The 16,066-nt window shown below is 28.3% G+C and overlaps 1 protein-coding gene across 2 annotated transcripts in view; it reads left to right on the top strand.

The window, feature by feature from the left end:
- LOC100211263 (palmitoyltransferase ZDHHC14) overlaps positions 1 to 16,066 on the top strand; it is a 108,959-nt gene that overhangs the window by 43,971 nt on the left and 48,922 nt on the right. For both annotated transcript variants that reach the window (XM_065792876.1, XM_065792877.1), the window contains exons 4-6: positions 5,183 to 5,208; positions 10,226 to 10,337; positions 11,726 to 11,777. In XM_065792876.1, the coding sequence (XP_065648948.1) occupies positions 5,183 to 5,208; positions 10,226 to 10,337; positions 11,726 to 11,777 (190 nt within the window). The remainder of the gene's footprint in view (positions 1 to 5,182; positions 5,209 to 10,225; positions 10,338 to 11,725; positions 11,778 to 16,066) is intronic.

Genomic DNA, 16,066 nt, shown 5'->3' with positions numbered 1-16,066 from the left:
AAAGTTAATGAAAATATATTATTACAGAAAATATTGTAAGTATTTTTGTTAATTTTTGAAAAAGTTTGAAAATACCTCGGAGGTACACCACTCTCCCCTATTAAAGTAATGATGTTGTGAATGTTTGTGAATGTTTGAACAGCTATACTTAACCTTTTGCATATTCCTTTTGGTTAAAAAGTTTATGAAATTTATGATTTTTCAGGAAATCTTTATTAATTAAATTTAACAAAATTTTGACTACGTTTGTCTAGATGTTTATTGAAAATGGAGGGTTAAACTAAATGTTTTAATTTTGCAACTTTTTTCTAGTCATAAAAAAAGATATTAAAGTACTTTTTAAATCCACTAGACTTAAGCGCATTTTTATTGTAAATAGCTGCAGCTCAATCAAATACTTCTTTATTTATTTCTTATTAGTGTTATAAATGTACTTTATTTATAATTTAAAAAAATCAATTTTATATTATTTTGTCCAATTTAAAATATTTGCATCAATGTGTTTTTAATATGGTTAGACACAAGGAAAAATCATTTGTACTTAATTATTTCAAAGAAGGTGTTCCAGTACCTTTCCAAAATATAGTACGAAATAGCTCAAGATAATAGCTAGATGGTGTCATAAATTGTGTTGCAATTTCTTAAAGAGAGACTTGTTGTTATGGATGATAAAAAATATTTTACTTTCACAAGCAATGACATTAAGGTCAATTTAAAACCTTTAGGCTCTTTTGTACCGTTCTGTGTACAATGGTGCATTGGAACATCTGGCTATGTCTGTGTTTCAATTGGAAAGAAGGATTTGAATGAAAATTAAAGAACTTGATTTAGATTTTATAATTTGATTTGTGGATCGTTCATTTTATAAAATAAAAATCATTTGGTTTCATTTGAAATCATTTGAAAGTATATATTTCAAAGCATTATATAATGGATGATCATTTTCTATACGTCTGAAAGAATTGTCAGACATATCAAAGGAACAATATATCATGGAAGTTATCAGTTTTTAAATTGATTTTTATTGTTGTGTTTAGCTTGAATTTTTCCTTAAAAATTTTTTTTTTTCTTTATCATTTCTGATTGTGGCTTGTATTATCAAATTCTATCAAAACTTCTCATAGCAATGTCAAAATTAGCATCTCCTGATATTTTAACCCACATACTATTTCTTGTAAAAAGTAGGGAATTTTTAGAATGTTAAATAACTTCAATTGATAGAATGTTAAATAACTTCAATCTAAAGTTTGAATAAATTTTTTGGCATAAGAAGTCATCACACTAATTTCATCACACTTGATTTTGTTAAACAAGTAAAATGAACATGTATATAAGTGTCATCTCATAAATATGTATGTATGTATGTATGTATGTATGTATGTATGTACGTATGTACGTATGTACGTATGTACGTATGTATGTATGTACGTATGTACGTATGTACGTATGTACGTATGTACGTATGTATGTATGTATGTATGTATGTATGTATGCATGTATGTGTGTGTATGTGTTAGGGTGATTCAGTTTAAGGAGATTTTCGAAACAAAAATGCAAGGATTTAGTTTAAACTCGATTGCTAAAATTTGAAAAAATTTTAACTTAAAATACATATACTTTGCATTAAAATTTTTTTAATCATACATATTTTTGCAAATATTTATTACTGAATATTATTCAAAATCTCAATAAATTTGTAAAATTTGTCCGTTTTGTAGTTATATTAATTTGTTTTACTAACTATTAGGAGTATGAAATTCGCTCAGACTTCCTTATTTGTTTTTTTCTAGGTTAAAATTTTTTTTTTTTACTTAATTGTGGTTATAACCCTCTCTCAACTCTATAACTCCGAAACACGAACCTTAACAAACAAGGCGCTGCACGGAGAAACAAGTTGAGCGCGGTACTACCAGGGGCGTGGTGGTGATTGAACTCAGAACTTCTCGCTTATAAAGCAAGCACTCTACCACTACACCACTACCGCATGAGTTGAAAAGTATGAAAACTTTTATTAAGTTACATGAAGCCTGTGCATTTCTACATGAAGCCTGTGCATCACTACATTAAGCACAGCTTTGAATTTGAAAACTTTTTTTTGAAATTTAACATTTTATATTGAAAAATTTCATGTGATCAAGTATTAATATGAGTTATCAGAAGAATTTGCGCAAAATTTGTTTCAAATTTTTTGAAAAGATTTTAGCAAAAATTCGTTTGAGATCTTCTAAGAAAACTTTTTAGATTAATAATAAAGCCTTCTATTTCAGATATGCATTGTATGGCAACAAAGACATTAGATTTTTAATAGACTTATTTTTTAGTTACCTAAAAAATCGGTCATGCTCAATGCACTTTTTATCTCAATATCAACACCATTCCACCATTATAGTTTGTAAGATCCACATGTTAGAACGTTAATTTATTCTTGATGTTAACATACTGTTGTTATTGTTTAATACTATTTTATCAAAACTTACAGTTGCTTACGAAAATTTGCAGATAGGCTAAATAAAATTGAATTTTGCTAATATTTTAGCTCTTAACTTCACTAAAATCATTATATTATATACCAAATAAAAGATTTTTATATTCACTGTTTTGTTTTGAAAGAATATTGATCATTTAGTTTACGTATTTTAATTGATTTTAAAATTAATGATTTTTATTGAGCTCAAAAGTTTGCAATATATTGAAGCATTTCATATTTTTTCCCCAAAAATTGCTAGTTTATTGATGTTGATAATAAACACTTTGTGGAAATAATTAAAAAGCTTCATTTATAAGTGACACTTTTTTTTATAAGTGACACTTTTTTACTACACTTTTCTTTTTCCCTGTGACCTCAGTCACAGGGAAAAAGAAAAGTGCAGTAAAAATCAGGATAACCACACAAATCAAAATCAGGATAAAATCCTTGTGATATTAAGTAACAAAAAACTCCACTTGATTTAAATGAACTAATGAAACCTTTTTAATGTAATAAATTGTAATTTTTCTACTACAAAACGTTGTTTGTGACATGTAAATGTATTTAAAAGAGGCTCAGCCTAAAAGCCCTTGATTTGCTTGAAAAACTAAAACGCCTGTGGAGAATTGCATAACAGCATCTAAACTGGAGTAGCCAGCATTGATCAAAGAATTTTTTTTAGAATGAAAACAAGTTTATGCAGTTTAGATCAGATGGAGTATGATCCCAAATCTGACTGCTTACCATAAAACATGGAGAAGTTAATGTAATGGTTTTGGGACCTTTTAGTTGGGATGGTGTTGATCTGCTCCATTGATATACTTGAACTATTGATCAAGAAGTATACAAAGACATATGTAAGAGCATTGTGTTGATCAAGAAGTATACAAAGACATATGTAAGAGCTCATGTGAAGGATAAAATGCCTTGTGGATAGATTTAACATTAGGAAAACACACAGGTAAATCGGTTCAAGAATTCTTCAAAAAGAGTAAAATTTGTGTTTTGAAGTTGATGTCTTAATTAACTGGCTTAGTTAAAATAAAATGTCCTTGATCAAGCTTACAAATCAAGCTTACAAATGTTACAAATCAAGCTTACAAATGTTAATTTATTCAAAAAATCAAAGAAATATTGCACTCACTTCCCATTGATGTTTGCATTAACTTAGTTGATTAATGCCTTGTAGATGCAAAGCCATTCCTGATTGTAAAGATTTTCCTACATAATATTTATGTGGTTTTGCATTTTTAATAAATTTTGATCAAATATCATTAAGAATTTCTTACTTTTTTTTATATATAAACACTTTGCCCCCAAATTTTTGAACTCATCAAAAATTGTTATTATTTTAATCAATTAAAATATACTGATTTAATTATCAATATTTGTTTAAAACACAATAGTAAACATGAAAACCTTTTAATTGGTATATAATATTTTTGCTTTAGTAAAATATGTGCTGAGGTTTTGGTAAATTTCAAACATTTTTACCCTGTCTGCAAAAATGCTCTAATTTCTTAAAGAATATCAAGAGAAACTCAAAACAATATTTTAAAAACCTAGTAGAATTTGAAAATTTCCTTAAACATATTTTTTGAATTGGAATTTCAGAACTAAAAGATTTTATCCGAAGTGCCAAGCTAAGATCTTATAAAACTCCAAGACCTTGAATTCTAATTTATCAAAATGGTCCAAGAAATTATGATCTTTGGTCTAAATATATTGAAAAACTTTTTTTTTGCCTGTCAGAATAATGGTGCATAGTGTAATTTACATTTTTTTCAATTTGAGAAACTTTAGGCTTTATAATTTTTTTTGGGGCAGTTTTGTGTCCGATCTCAGTTATGTGCTGCTTCCTGCGGCCACTGGGAGTACTATGGCATTACTTTACCCTCAATCTATGATGAGTGAATCATTAAGAAAATAACTATTAACAAAGTTTTCAATTTTTTTAAATTGTATAATATTTATTTGTTCTTATATTGCAAATTTATTCATTCTAATGTGCGTTTTAAAAAAGCACAGTTTTTCAAAACATAAAATAATTTTATCGAAAAGTCTCAGATAAATTTACATTCAGAAAGATTTTCATTATATCAACAAAATGCTCAAATTTGCAAATTTATTGGAATTTTGAATGGAAAATCCTCAGTAATAAGGCCAATGCAAAAAAGCCTCTGGTTTTGGATGCAAAGTATATGCACACTAGTCAAATGTTATATGAATAGGTTGATTACTATATTTACTACACTAAATATCTGTTTCCATACAAAAAATATTTTTCAAGGATACTTGACCAGCATTTATCCCCACACAAAAAATAATTTTATTTACATCTAGTCATCTAAAAGAGCAAATATGATTATTTATACTTATTTAAACTTTATTAAAAACTTTGATTTAATGAACATTAAAATATTATCATACAATTAAAATTTTTGAATGAAAAATTAAAATGAATGAATCATACTATATTTGGCTAATGTGTAGTTTAGGCTCATTTTAATCAAATTTTAGTAATACAGGTTTACATTTGACCCTCCCTCAACATCACGGAAAACTGCAATTTTGGGGTTTATGACGCACTCTAATATGTATATATATTATAGTGTATAGTGTTGACTTTTTTAGATTTTATCAGAAAGTTTAAATGAAAATTTTTTGTAAGTTATTAGAATGTGTATTGAAAAAGAAAATATAATATTTTTTTAGAACGCTTTGATCACCATTGCCCATGGGTAAGTTTTTAGTAATGCATTTTAAAATAATATTTATTATAATATTATAGTATATAGTATCATAGTATTTTTTTTTTAGTTAAATGTAATAGTTAAATAATTCAAATGTCAAGTATGAACACCCTACCACCTCTGTAAAACAATAATAACACTTTACCACCTGTGCACAACAGCACTATACTTTTCCGATTTGAATTTTTAAAAAAAGAATTTTTCCTATTTTAGAGTTACTTTTAGTACTAGAAATATTTAAAATACTTTTCAAAGTCAAAACAATTCTAATAATGAAAATAATTAAAATGCTACTTTTCAAAGTCAATTCTAATGATGAAAATAATTGTTTCAATAATGAAAAAAAATTTAGAAAAAATTTAGAAAAAATGATCTTATTTGGTGTAAATAATTTTCTCATGCATCTATTAAAAACAAAAAGCATTTTTTTAAATTAATATTGTACTTATTCTTTGAATGTTTTTGAAAGAATGATAAATTAAAACTAAAGTAAATACACATGTCACAACAAATATAATTTTACAACAGATTTGAACTTACAGTGTGATACCATATAATACATGTCTAGATAAAATAATATAAGCATGTAATAATATAAAGCTGCATATAAACTAAGTTGCGTAACACTTTTATGCACACTATTAATATTATTTTGGAAAGTTTATCATGCTTTTTTTTAAATTATTTTTTTCCATATTTATGGCCACAATGGATTCTTTTATACAAACAGTTTGATCAGCATTAAGTCTATATTCGTTTCTTGCGCGTTCAAACCTTTTCATGTGATTATTCCATGTCATTCAATGTGTGAAAAAGAACTGAAGGCATGAGTAACATTCTTCTTTTGTTTGATATGCGAACGAAATATTTAATTTTTTAAATAGTTTTTCTGTACGTTGTTTCATGCCAAACAACATTTTTGTACTTGTTAAAATCCACCAGCATTTTCTTTACATTTAAATCTGAAAATTATAGAAAAGAAAAATATAGTCAATTATGGCAACTCTTATTTTGTAATGTGATGGGACTGGTGAGTAGCTCATTATGCGTACAAGTAACTCTTCTTTATATATTCTATGTTTAATTGTTGTCTTATTTTGTTGAACTATCTGTTTAATAGTTCAACTAATCATTTTATTACTTGTATTTTTTAACCCTAAAGTGTTAAGATAAAATTTTTTGCATAAATAATAGACATCATCCTTATCAACTACTAAAAAGTAGCAAAAGTTGCACTTTTTGGATTTGGTTGTATTAATTTGTATTTTGAACATTTTTAGTGATCCAATGGTAACAGGTTTTCAGTGATTTACTCCAGAAATCATCATTAATTTTATATTTATTTTTTTTATTCTCAGAATTCTTATTATTATTTTCTGTCTTTCATGAATTTTGTAAATTAGTTGATTCTTGTGATAGTGTTTTGTTTAACACTGCAGATTCCTTGTTATTTTCATTTTCTGAGTTTTCATCACTTAAGTTTTTATAGTTCTGACAAATTTGATCTATTTTGAATAAATTTTTATTTGCACTTCAATTACTATTTGAAATAAAAAAACTATTTTATTTTAAATCGAAAATAATAGTTTTTATACAGAAAAAATGTCCACACATTGATACATTTTTTAAAAAAAGTATATTTTTAAGGGTTTGGATATGTGGCTAAATTGTTGGATCATTTATTGGAAAAAATTGAAGCAAATTTATTTGTTATTGTTTCATAAGATATTTTGCATGTCGTTTTCTCCCATAATAAAGCTTGTAGATATTTTTTCTGACAACAAATTCAACACAAATACTTATTTTTAGAGATTAAAATTTGCCAATGCATAATAGTATAACAATTATGATACTTGTCTATAATTAAGTGTTTGAATTACAAATCTCTTTTAAAACTGTAAAATTTACAATATATATCAAATTGTGTTTTTCTCAAAGCATGTAAAAAGCAGACGTTTTGAAAAATGGCAATACATTAAAGTAATAATTTAAATGTACTATTAATAAAATTAATTACATAGTATTTACATGTACATTTTAATAACACTATTATTACAATATTTTATTACAATTGCACTTTTTTTGGTAGTGCAATAAAATACATCAGTGTGGCTATAAACTAAACCTAATTTCTTTATGGCAAGAACATTCAGTTGCAGATTATCTGGCTACAGCTAGTGATACCTATTATAGGCTGTTGTGCATGGAAGCATGGCTATTGCTTTTCTAATGTGTGATTTAACATGATGTTCCACTACAATGGTAACAACAAAAAAATGCAGACTGGTTGACCGAGTTTATTGTTGAAAACAATATTTTGTCGGTTTATGCTCCAAAAGTAATAAGCTTGGAACTGGCCACAAGCATTAACTGCACAACCATTAACTTATTTTTTGATAAATTGCTATCTGTCATAGATTGACAATCATTTCAAGCAACTGATATTTATAATCTTGATGAGACAGGTGTAATGACCGTACATTCTATGGTTCACCCAAATATGAAACTTCAAAAACCATTTTATCTGAGATTTTTGATCAGTTAGTGTTGCACATCAATCAGAATGACAAATAATAAATTATTTTTTTTTATGAAACATTTATTATGCAAAGTCAAGAAGAAAGAAGCCACTGCTACTTTTGATGGATAATAGCCATTATCCTTCAAAATTAAAGAAGTATGTGAACAATGCATGTGATTCCTGGATGAAGCAGCATCATGGTTAGAATATGGTAATTTGTGATATACTGCCAGTTATAACTCAATGTTTCAGTCAAAGAAGCATTATAAGAAGAACAGAGATCAAAACAACTGTAAAGTTCTAAATATAACTGTTGAAACCTAAGAAAGCTCCAACAATGAAGCCAAAAAAAGATTACAAGAAAATTTGGGCTTTGTCAATCCTAAAAAACCAAAACCCAGTTACCCAGTTAAAATATTGTGAAAAAACTTCTATGCCTGCTAACAGCTGGAGAAACTTTAAGAGTTAGTCAATAAATGATATTTACCCCCCCCCCCTTTCTCTGTGCACAATCTAAGTAAAGTTTGAATTTTTATTTTATTGTATGTTAAAGATTGATTAGACCTAGAACAATAGTTTTAAACAGTATTGATGCATTTGTTTCTGGGGGTTGATGCAAAAAAGCTAGTTTTGATTCTAATAAAGTTTTTTTGATTATGTTTTCTATTTTTCTGCAAAAACTGCTTCGCTATTTTACAAACTGTTAGTGTCTTTAAGCAATCCATCATTTTTCTCTATTAACAAATGATTATAGGGTCAAATCATTATATTTCAACCAATGGCCTGTGTGTCACCATCTCTGATTTTCCTGATTTTTATATATTGTTATGTGCATTATGTAGATAGGTTAAATTTGAAATTTCAGACTTTCAAGTACAACCGTTCAGAAATAATAGCCTTTGAAACACGACACAGTGGCCCCCCTCAATTTACAAATGGTCAAAACAGACTACTTTAGAGCTAAAAAAAGTTAATCAAATTGCTAAAAATTGGTTGTCCTGCTTCCCCACCCCCCACTCTACCCTATAGGTTAGTGCCACTCCAACCCCCCTCCCCATGTAAATCCCATTAGAGAGGGGGTGGGGTAATTACTGACCAGGCCACATACATACCACTGATCACCTATAATAAAATAGAATTTAAAAAAATATTGCTTTTAATTTAAATTTAATTTAGATATTTAGATATTAAGTATCTAAATATCTAAATTAATTTAGAGACCTTCATTTGAACCATAATGAAGGTCTTTAAAAAGTTACTGCCCCTTTATTTGTACCCCTATCTACTGTATAGACAAGATCAAGGAGAGGGCAATCAACCATATTTTTCTTTTTATTAAGGAATGACATATAACTAGTTGCACCGCTCGCATAGGCTAGTAGGCAGGTTAAAGGGGCATTGGTTTCTAATAACACATTCAACTGTTGATAATTGGAAATTAGGGTTATTTACAAATGCTGGCATTTTTGGTGTGAATTTGGCAAGTTTGTAATGTTTGCATTTTCAGAAAGTTGGGTCTAATGGTCTTATATACTGTTAATCTTAGATCAAAAAAAGTGTTTACAAGCATTTCAAGATAGCTGAAAATCGGACTTTTTAGACGAATGAACATTTTGCTTTTAGGTATATTTGAGTTCTAAACTGCAACAAGCTGCATATATTTTGCCCATTTATTACAGACAGTAGTAGCTAATCAGAAAACTTATCTGTAAAAATTTGTGGATGAATAGAAAAATGGTACAGCTAGTTTCATTTTGGCATATTTTAGCAATTTTAGGATTTTTTCCAAAATTAAGGTTATAGTTTTTCTCTAACTTAATACAAGTTAATAAAAACCACTTTTTAAAGAGAGAACTATCCAGAAAATAGTTCTAGAAAAAATAAGACACTTGTTGAAAGTGAGAAAAAAGTTATACAGCTCTACAGTAGTCTGTTTTAACCATTTGTAAATCAAGGGGGGTCACTGTGTCATGTTTATAAGGCTATAGTTTCTGAACTGTTATACTTGGAAGTCTGAAGTTTCAAATTTAACCTATCTATATAATGCACACAACAATATGTAAAAATCAGGAAAATCAGAGAGACCCACAAAGTTTTCTTTATTTTGGTTGAAATATAATGATTTAACTATGTTTGAACCATTATTGTTGTTTTTCATTAAATTTAGTTTATAGCATATATAAATATAGAGTAATTGAGCATTAGTTTATGAAGTTATGATAAAAAATTGTTAAAATGAAAAACATGAAATAAGATGCAACCATCCCTGGTCTTTTCTATAGAAGAAAAAAGTTTATTCTTTTCATCATATTTTTAAGAGAAATGCAAAAACAGTTTTTAAGAGAAATACAAAAACAATTTAAAATTTAAAAACTCTTTACTAATATATTATTGTTGTAATTGACTTTCTCATCTTAATGGTTAACTTATTTAACCAAATAAATTTGTTTAAAATTACCTTTCAGTTTGTATTTTGTTCTTCAGGTTGGAAACTGTGTTGGCAAAAGAAACTACCGATATTTTTATTTGTTCTTAGTGTCACTCTCATTTTTATGTATATATATCTTTGCAGGTGTTGTTGCACATTTAGTTTTATGTAAGTTTTATTGAATATAAATATTTAAATTATTACATATATTAATAAATATAAATTGAATTATAAATAATAAATATAAGTTAAAATTTCCCTTACCTACCTAAGCTCTTCTATAAGCTGATCTCAAATTTCAATGTCATAAACTTCTTTGAGGAAAATTAAATTTCAATGTCATAAACTTCTTTGAGGAAAATTAAATTTCAATGTCATAAACTTCTTTGAGTTAAGGGAAATTAAAATTTGGGAAAGCAAAATGTTAATAAGAAAATGCAAAGAAAGCAAATTGTAAATTGTAATAAGGAATTTTCAATTATTCAATAGAAAATATTTTAACAAGGGCATGTATAGAAAATTACCTCTCATATCATGTGATCTTTTTAAAGGTTCACATTTTATTATAGTCAGTTTTCAATCAAATCTTTAAAATTTTGGAAAATGCTTATTTATTATTAAAAAAATATTTTTGGTCTTACTTGTCTTACAATGCACATATCTAAACCAAATCCTTGTTTGTTGAATTCTTTTATTTAGTTCTGTTTTGGAGTATTAGACCAAAGTTAGCATTGCTTACATTTGAATTTCATAGCCTTTTATTTGAATGAATTGACCAAAGACATTACTTATTCTTCAAGATCCTTATGTTCGAGTTTCTCTTCCTTTAATGGATAGACTATGGACTTCTTTTTAACTTCTTTTTATTGCATTTACATATGAGATCATCAATAAGTTAAAGGATTTTATTGATATTTGTGTTATATAAGGATTTATAAGTATTGTCTACATCACATTAAGAATAATGATTTTCCTCCTGCCAACACAAACAATCATACGATTTTTATACCCCGTTGTAGGTGTAAATACCTTTTAAGTCTGTTTATAGATAAAAAATAAACTTTAAAAAAAAAAAGTTTTGAAAAATTGACATTAGGCCAGGTAAACAAAAAAAAATTGTATTTACTCAGTAATTGGTCAGCTTTACTCAGCTTTTTTGGAGTAAATTGCTTAGCTTTACATAAATAAAAATTTTAGCAATTTTGCTAAAGTTTTTATTCATGTAAAGCTGAACAGTTACTCCAAAAACGCTGAGTAAAAGAAATTGCTTTTTTTATTCACCCGGCCTATTGTTTTGGCTTCAACATCCCCTCTCCATTGTCAATCATTGTAAAACCTTTCAGCACCCCTTTCCCCTTCCCCCCTCTATCTGCTAAAATTATTTATATGTTGTCCATATGCATTACTTACATTCTCTTGCTGCCTAATGTTTAAAAGATTTAAATTTAAATTGCAAAAAAAACCCTCATAGTTAGTAAAGTTAAAAATTTTTGCATGAGAAGTTTTGTTTTAACAATTTTTTTTATGTAAAAACTTTAAAATGTTTGTTATTATAGGTAGCAACGAGTTGCGTTCATTTGTAAGCGCTTTAAGAGAAAATCCAACAAGATATCTTTTCATTTATTATTTTCATTTTGTTTTTTTATATAAATTTATAATTACTTTAACAATAATAATAAGTAATAATACTAACAGTTGTAATAGTAGTAATAATAATAATAATAATAATGATAATAATAATAATAATAATAATAATAATAATAATAATAATAATAATAATAATAATGATTGTGATATCTTTGTTATTATTATTCTGTTATTATAGATTAGTACTATTACTTCTATAAATCTCCCATTTGAAAAAGTCTATATTAATTTAAAAAAATTTTGTTCTTTCAAGTGTTATATCAATTTCAAAAATAAATTTTAAAATCAAATATTACTGAATCTACAGAGTTCATAATTATAATTCAGATAGTTGTATAGCTGCGTCTTTTAAATAATAAATCATTTTAAATAATAATCTTATAATATCCTTTTTTGTAAGCTATTGATTTGATACTGATACTGATTCTGACCAGGGCTGTGAAGTCGGAGTCACAACATTTTTAGGGGAGTCACAGTCGCAAAACAAAATCACAATTCCGACTCCAATAGTAAAACCTCTTGGTATTGCATGTGCATGTGCAAAATATTTATAATTCATAGAATTTTTTAAAATTTGGCATAAAATTTTTTTTTAATTATTGCGTATTATTTTTAAAAGAATTTAAAGAACTTTTCAAAAATTTTGCTTTGGAGTCGAAGTTGTACTCCGAATTCGACTCTTGTTGAAAATTTCAACAGTTAAATTTGGAGTTGATACTTTTTTTTACGACTCCACACTCCTGATTCTGATTGAGTTTCAAAAAAAAAAGTAAAAAATTATTTCTTTATAAATTAAATTTCTGTAATAATATATTAAAAGTGTGTTAAATAAATTTGATTAAACTTTTCAACTTATAATGAAAAATAAAATATAAAATATATGAAAACAGAAATAATGGAATTTAAGAAAAAATATTAAATTGTTTAGATTGAATTTTAATTATATAAGAGAATTTCACCAACTTGTATTTGAAGGCATCATTAGTGCTAAATACTATACTGATTTAATGAGGTAGCATTTACCAAATGTACATAATAAGGTAGCACTTACCAAAAAGATATATGCTTCTCCACTTTTCTTCAAATTGTCTCCACTTACTGTCAATATTTAGTGTATATTAGGGTGTCCCAAAAAACAACACTTTTGAAAAATATTTGTTGTCGCCTACCTAATGTGTTCTATATAATAAGATAAAAAAAAAGTATATTTAACAAATCTTTAAAACAAAGGTATTTTTAGGGGTCCTCCAAGACCCTTGAACATTTAATGAGTTCCTAATACTATCAAAAAAAAGTTTTTCATGGTTTAAGAGAAATAAAGTCAAATTGTATAAAAATCTTTAAAATTATAATTATATTATTAAAAACATATAGAATAAATAAAATATTATTAAAAGAGTTGGTAGAAATGCACTTTTTTCACTTTCTTTTATATCCATTTATATCTAAGTATATAAATTAATTTTTATATAATATAATTATTTAAAAAAAAAATTCATTTGAGACCCAAATTGACTAATTGAAACCACTAATTGAAATTGGAAATTACTGTAAGAGAAAAGATAAAAATTGTAGAGCAAGATAACAATTGACAGACAACTTAAAGGATTGCAAATTATATGAATCAGGAAAGCAAGATAAAGGAAACGAATTCCAAAGAACTGATGTTCAAGGATAAAAACTAGACAAATAAGAGTTTTGGAGCACTTTAGAACAGTCACAGAAAAAGGATGAGGCTTAATTGAATGACGAGTAACACAAGAATAAATTTTAGTAGATAGCAAAAGAGGCGCTAGCTCTTTAGAGCAGTGCCCATTATAGTATTTGTAGAAAAGAGAAAAAGAAACAACATTACTATGATGTGATAATGGTTAGAGGTTTTTTTTCACCTTGTATATATAAAAAAAGACATCATTAGAAGATCCACCCCAGATATGGCAACAGTATTCCATACAAGGCCGAATTTGAGATTCATAGAGATAGAGAATAAAATTCCAAAGTAAGAAAGTGTAGAGCTCAATAAAGAGATTGGCCTTTAGCAAATGCTAATTTTGCAACAGATTTGATATATGGTTTCCAAGAAAGATTGGAAGTAAGAGTTAATCCTAGAAGATGAAGAGTGGATGACTCATTGAGTACATCACCTTTCATAAATATAGAAAAATCTATATTATTGCAATAACAATTAGCTGAAAAAAATTGAGTTTTATCTGTATTGAAAATCACCAGCCACTGTGAGCCCCATGCTGTAGCAGAAGTGAGATCTTTTTCAAGCTCAAATGCCCCCTCCAAGCAATCAGAGAGTGTTGGTTTCTTATCACTACAAGAATAAATAGTAGTATCATCAGCAAACAATGCCAGCTTAGATGTGAGAATATCTGGAAGATTGTTAATGTAAATTAAAAAGAGTATAAGGCCAAGGATAGAACCTTGAGGAACCCCTGAAGTTACAGAATAAGAAGAAGAGTGCTGTCCATCGAGGATAACTTTTATACTACGATTGGAAAGGAAGGGTTCAATAGTTTTAAAGATGTTGCCAGATACACCATAAGAAGAAAGCTTATGGAGAAGACAAGCATGCCAAACTTTATCAAAAGCTTTTGAAATGTCAACAGCGATGGCCTTAACCTCTCCACCTTTATCTAATGCACAATAAAACCTATCGGTTATTACTGTTAGCAAATCAGCTGTAGAATGAGTAGATCGAAATCCATATTGATGGTCAGAAAGTAAGTTATTATATTCAAGATGAGAGATTATGTGTTTGTTAATTAAAGATTCAAAAACCTTGCTTTTGATAGGAAGAAGACTAATGGAACGGTAGTTAGACAAATCAGATCACTTTCCAGAACTTTTGAATATGGGGAAAACAGCTGCCGCTTTCCAGCAGGCTGGAAAACAAGACTCTGATAAGCACTTGTTAAATAGTTTTGAGAGTATAGACGACAGCTCCGGAGAACACTTCTGCAAGACAATAACAAGTATGTTGTCCGGGCCACAAGCTGTAGAAGAGTCTAAGCAGGAATGTCAAGCAATGGATCAACCTGTTTGTTGGCAATGTCAGGTAGAATGCAACTAGTGGAATCAAGAGATAATATTGATGAAAAGATTTTAGCAAACAATTCAGCTTTGTCTTTAGGTGAGGTGACAAAGTCTGAATTTTACAAGAGCGGTGGAATTAAAGATTTGCCTTTATTATTAATACTATTAAAGATTCTCCACAAGTCACGAGAGCCTAATTTTTGTGATGAGATACGAGATTTCATGACCTGAGAATAGCGGACTTTGGCGTTAGACAAAACCTTTTTACAATGGTTTCTAGCAGTAATAAACAGATGTCTGTTTTCTGGAGAATTGTGTTGCTGATAGAAATGGAAGTAACAGTTTCAATTGGCAATTGCAGCAGCACAATATGAGGAAAACCATGGAGGAGAGTGAAGATTGACCTGATATCGTCGAGAGAGAACAAAAGATTCCATGCCAGCCTGAATCCACGAATTTATGTAAGAAGCACATGAGATATTTGTTTTAGAGAGATGCAGTAGTGGTGTAGTGGTAGAGCGCTCGCTTTATAAGCGAGAGGTTCCGAGTTTGATCCCCACCACGTCCCTGGTAGTACAACGCTTAACTTGTTTCTCCGCGCAGCAGCCTTGTTCGTCAATGTTCGTGTTTCGGAGTTATAGAGTTGAGAGAGGGTTATAACCACAATTAAGTAGCCTCCTTATCTGTAGTGGCCATCTGGGCCTTGGGGAGGTAAAATAACAAACAAAAAAAAAAAAAAAAAGATCAAACTGTGATCAGAAGCACCTAGGAGAAACTGAGCACTGGCTAGGATCAGAAACAAGACATAAAACGAGTAGAGAAGGTAAATGATGCGGGTTGTCTGGAAAGCGATTTGGAAAGTTGACTATTTGAGTTAGGGATTTAGATAGAGTCACTGACACAAGAGCCAAACCAGTGTAATGAGCATTAAAGTCACCAACAACAACAATATGGATAAAGATGAGAGAGCTTATATAGGCTGATGGGTAAAGAGAGAGGGCTTGGTCAATATGATCAGAAATAACATCAAAAAGAGTGCAGTCTTAAGATAAAGGAGAGCGATATAGAACAAAGAGAAAAGCAATAGAGTGAATGGTGCTAAACAAAAGCACATGAAAGAATTGTCAGCGGATTCAAACCTAGTTTCATGACAAATGGGTGAATTCTTACAAATGTAAATGCCCTGGCTAAGCATGTGACTATTGGAG

This window comes from Hydra vulgaris, chromosome 03 (genome assembly GCF_038396675.1).
Source record: "Hydra vulgaris chromosome 03, alternate assembly HydraT2T_AEP".
In the NCBI taxonomy this organism is placed as follows: Eukaryota; Metazoa; Cnidaria; class Hydrozoa; order Anthoathecata; family Hydridae; genus Hydra; species Hydra vulgaris.
Note: the sequence above shows the minus strand (reverse complement) of the source record. Positions and strands in the feature narration are given on the sequence as shown.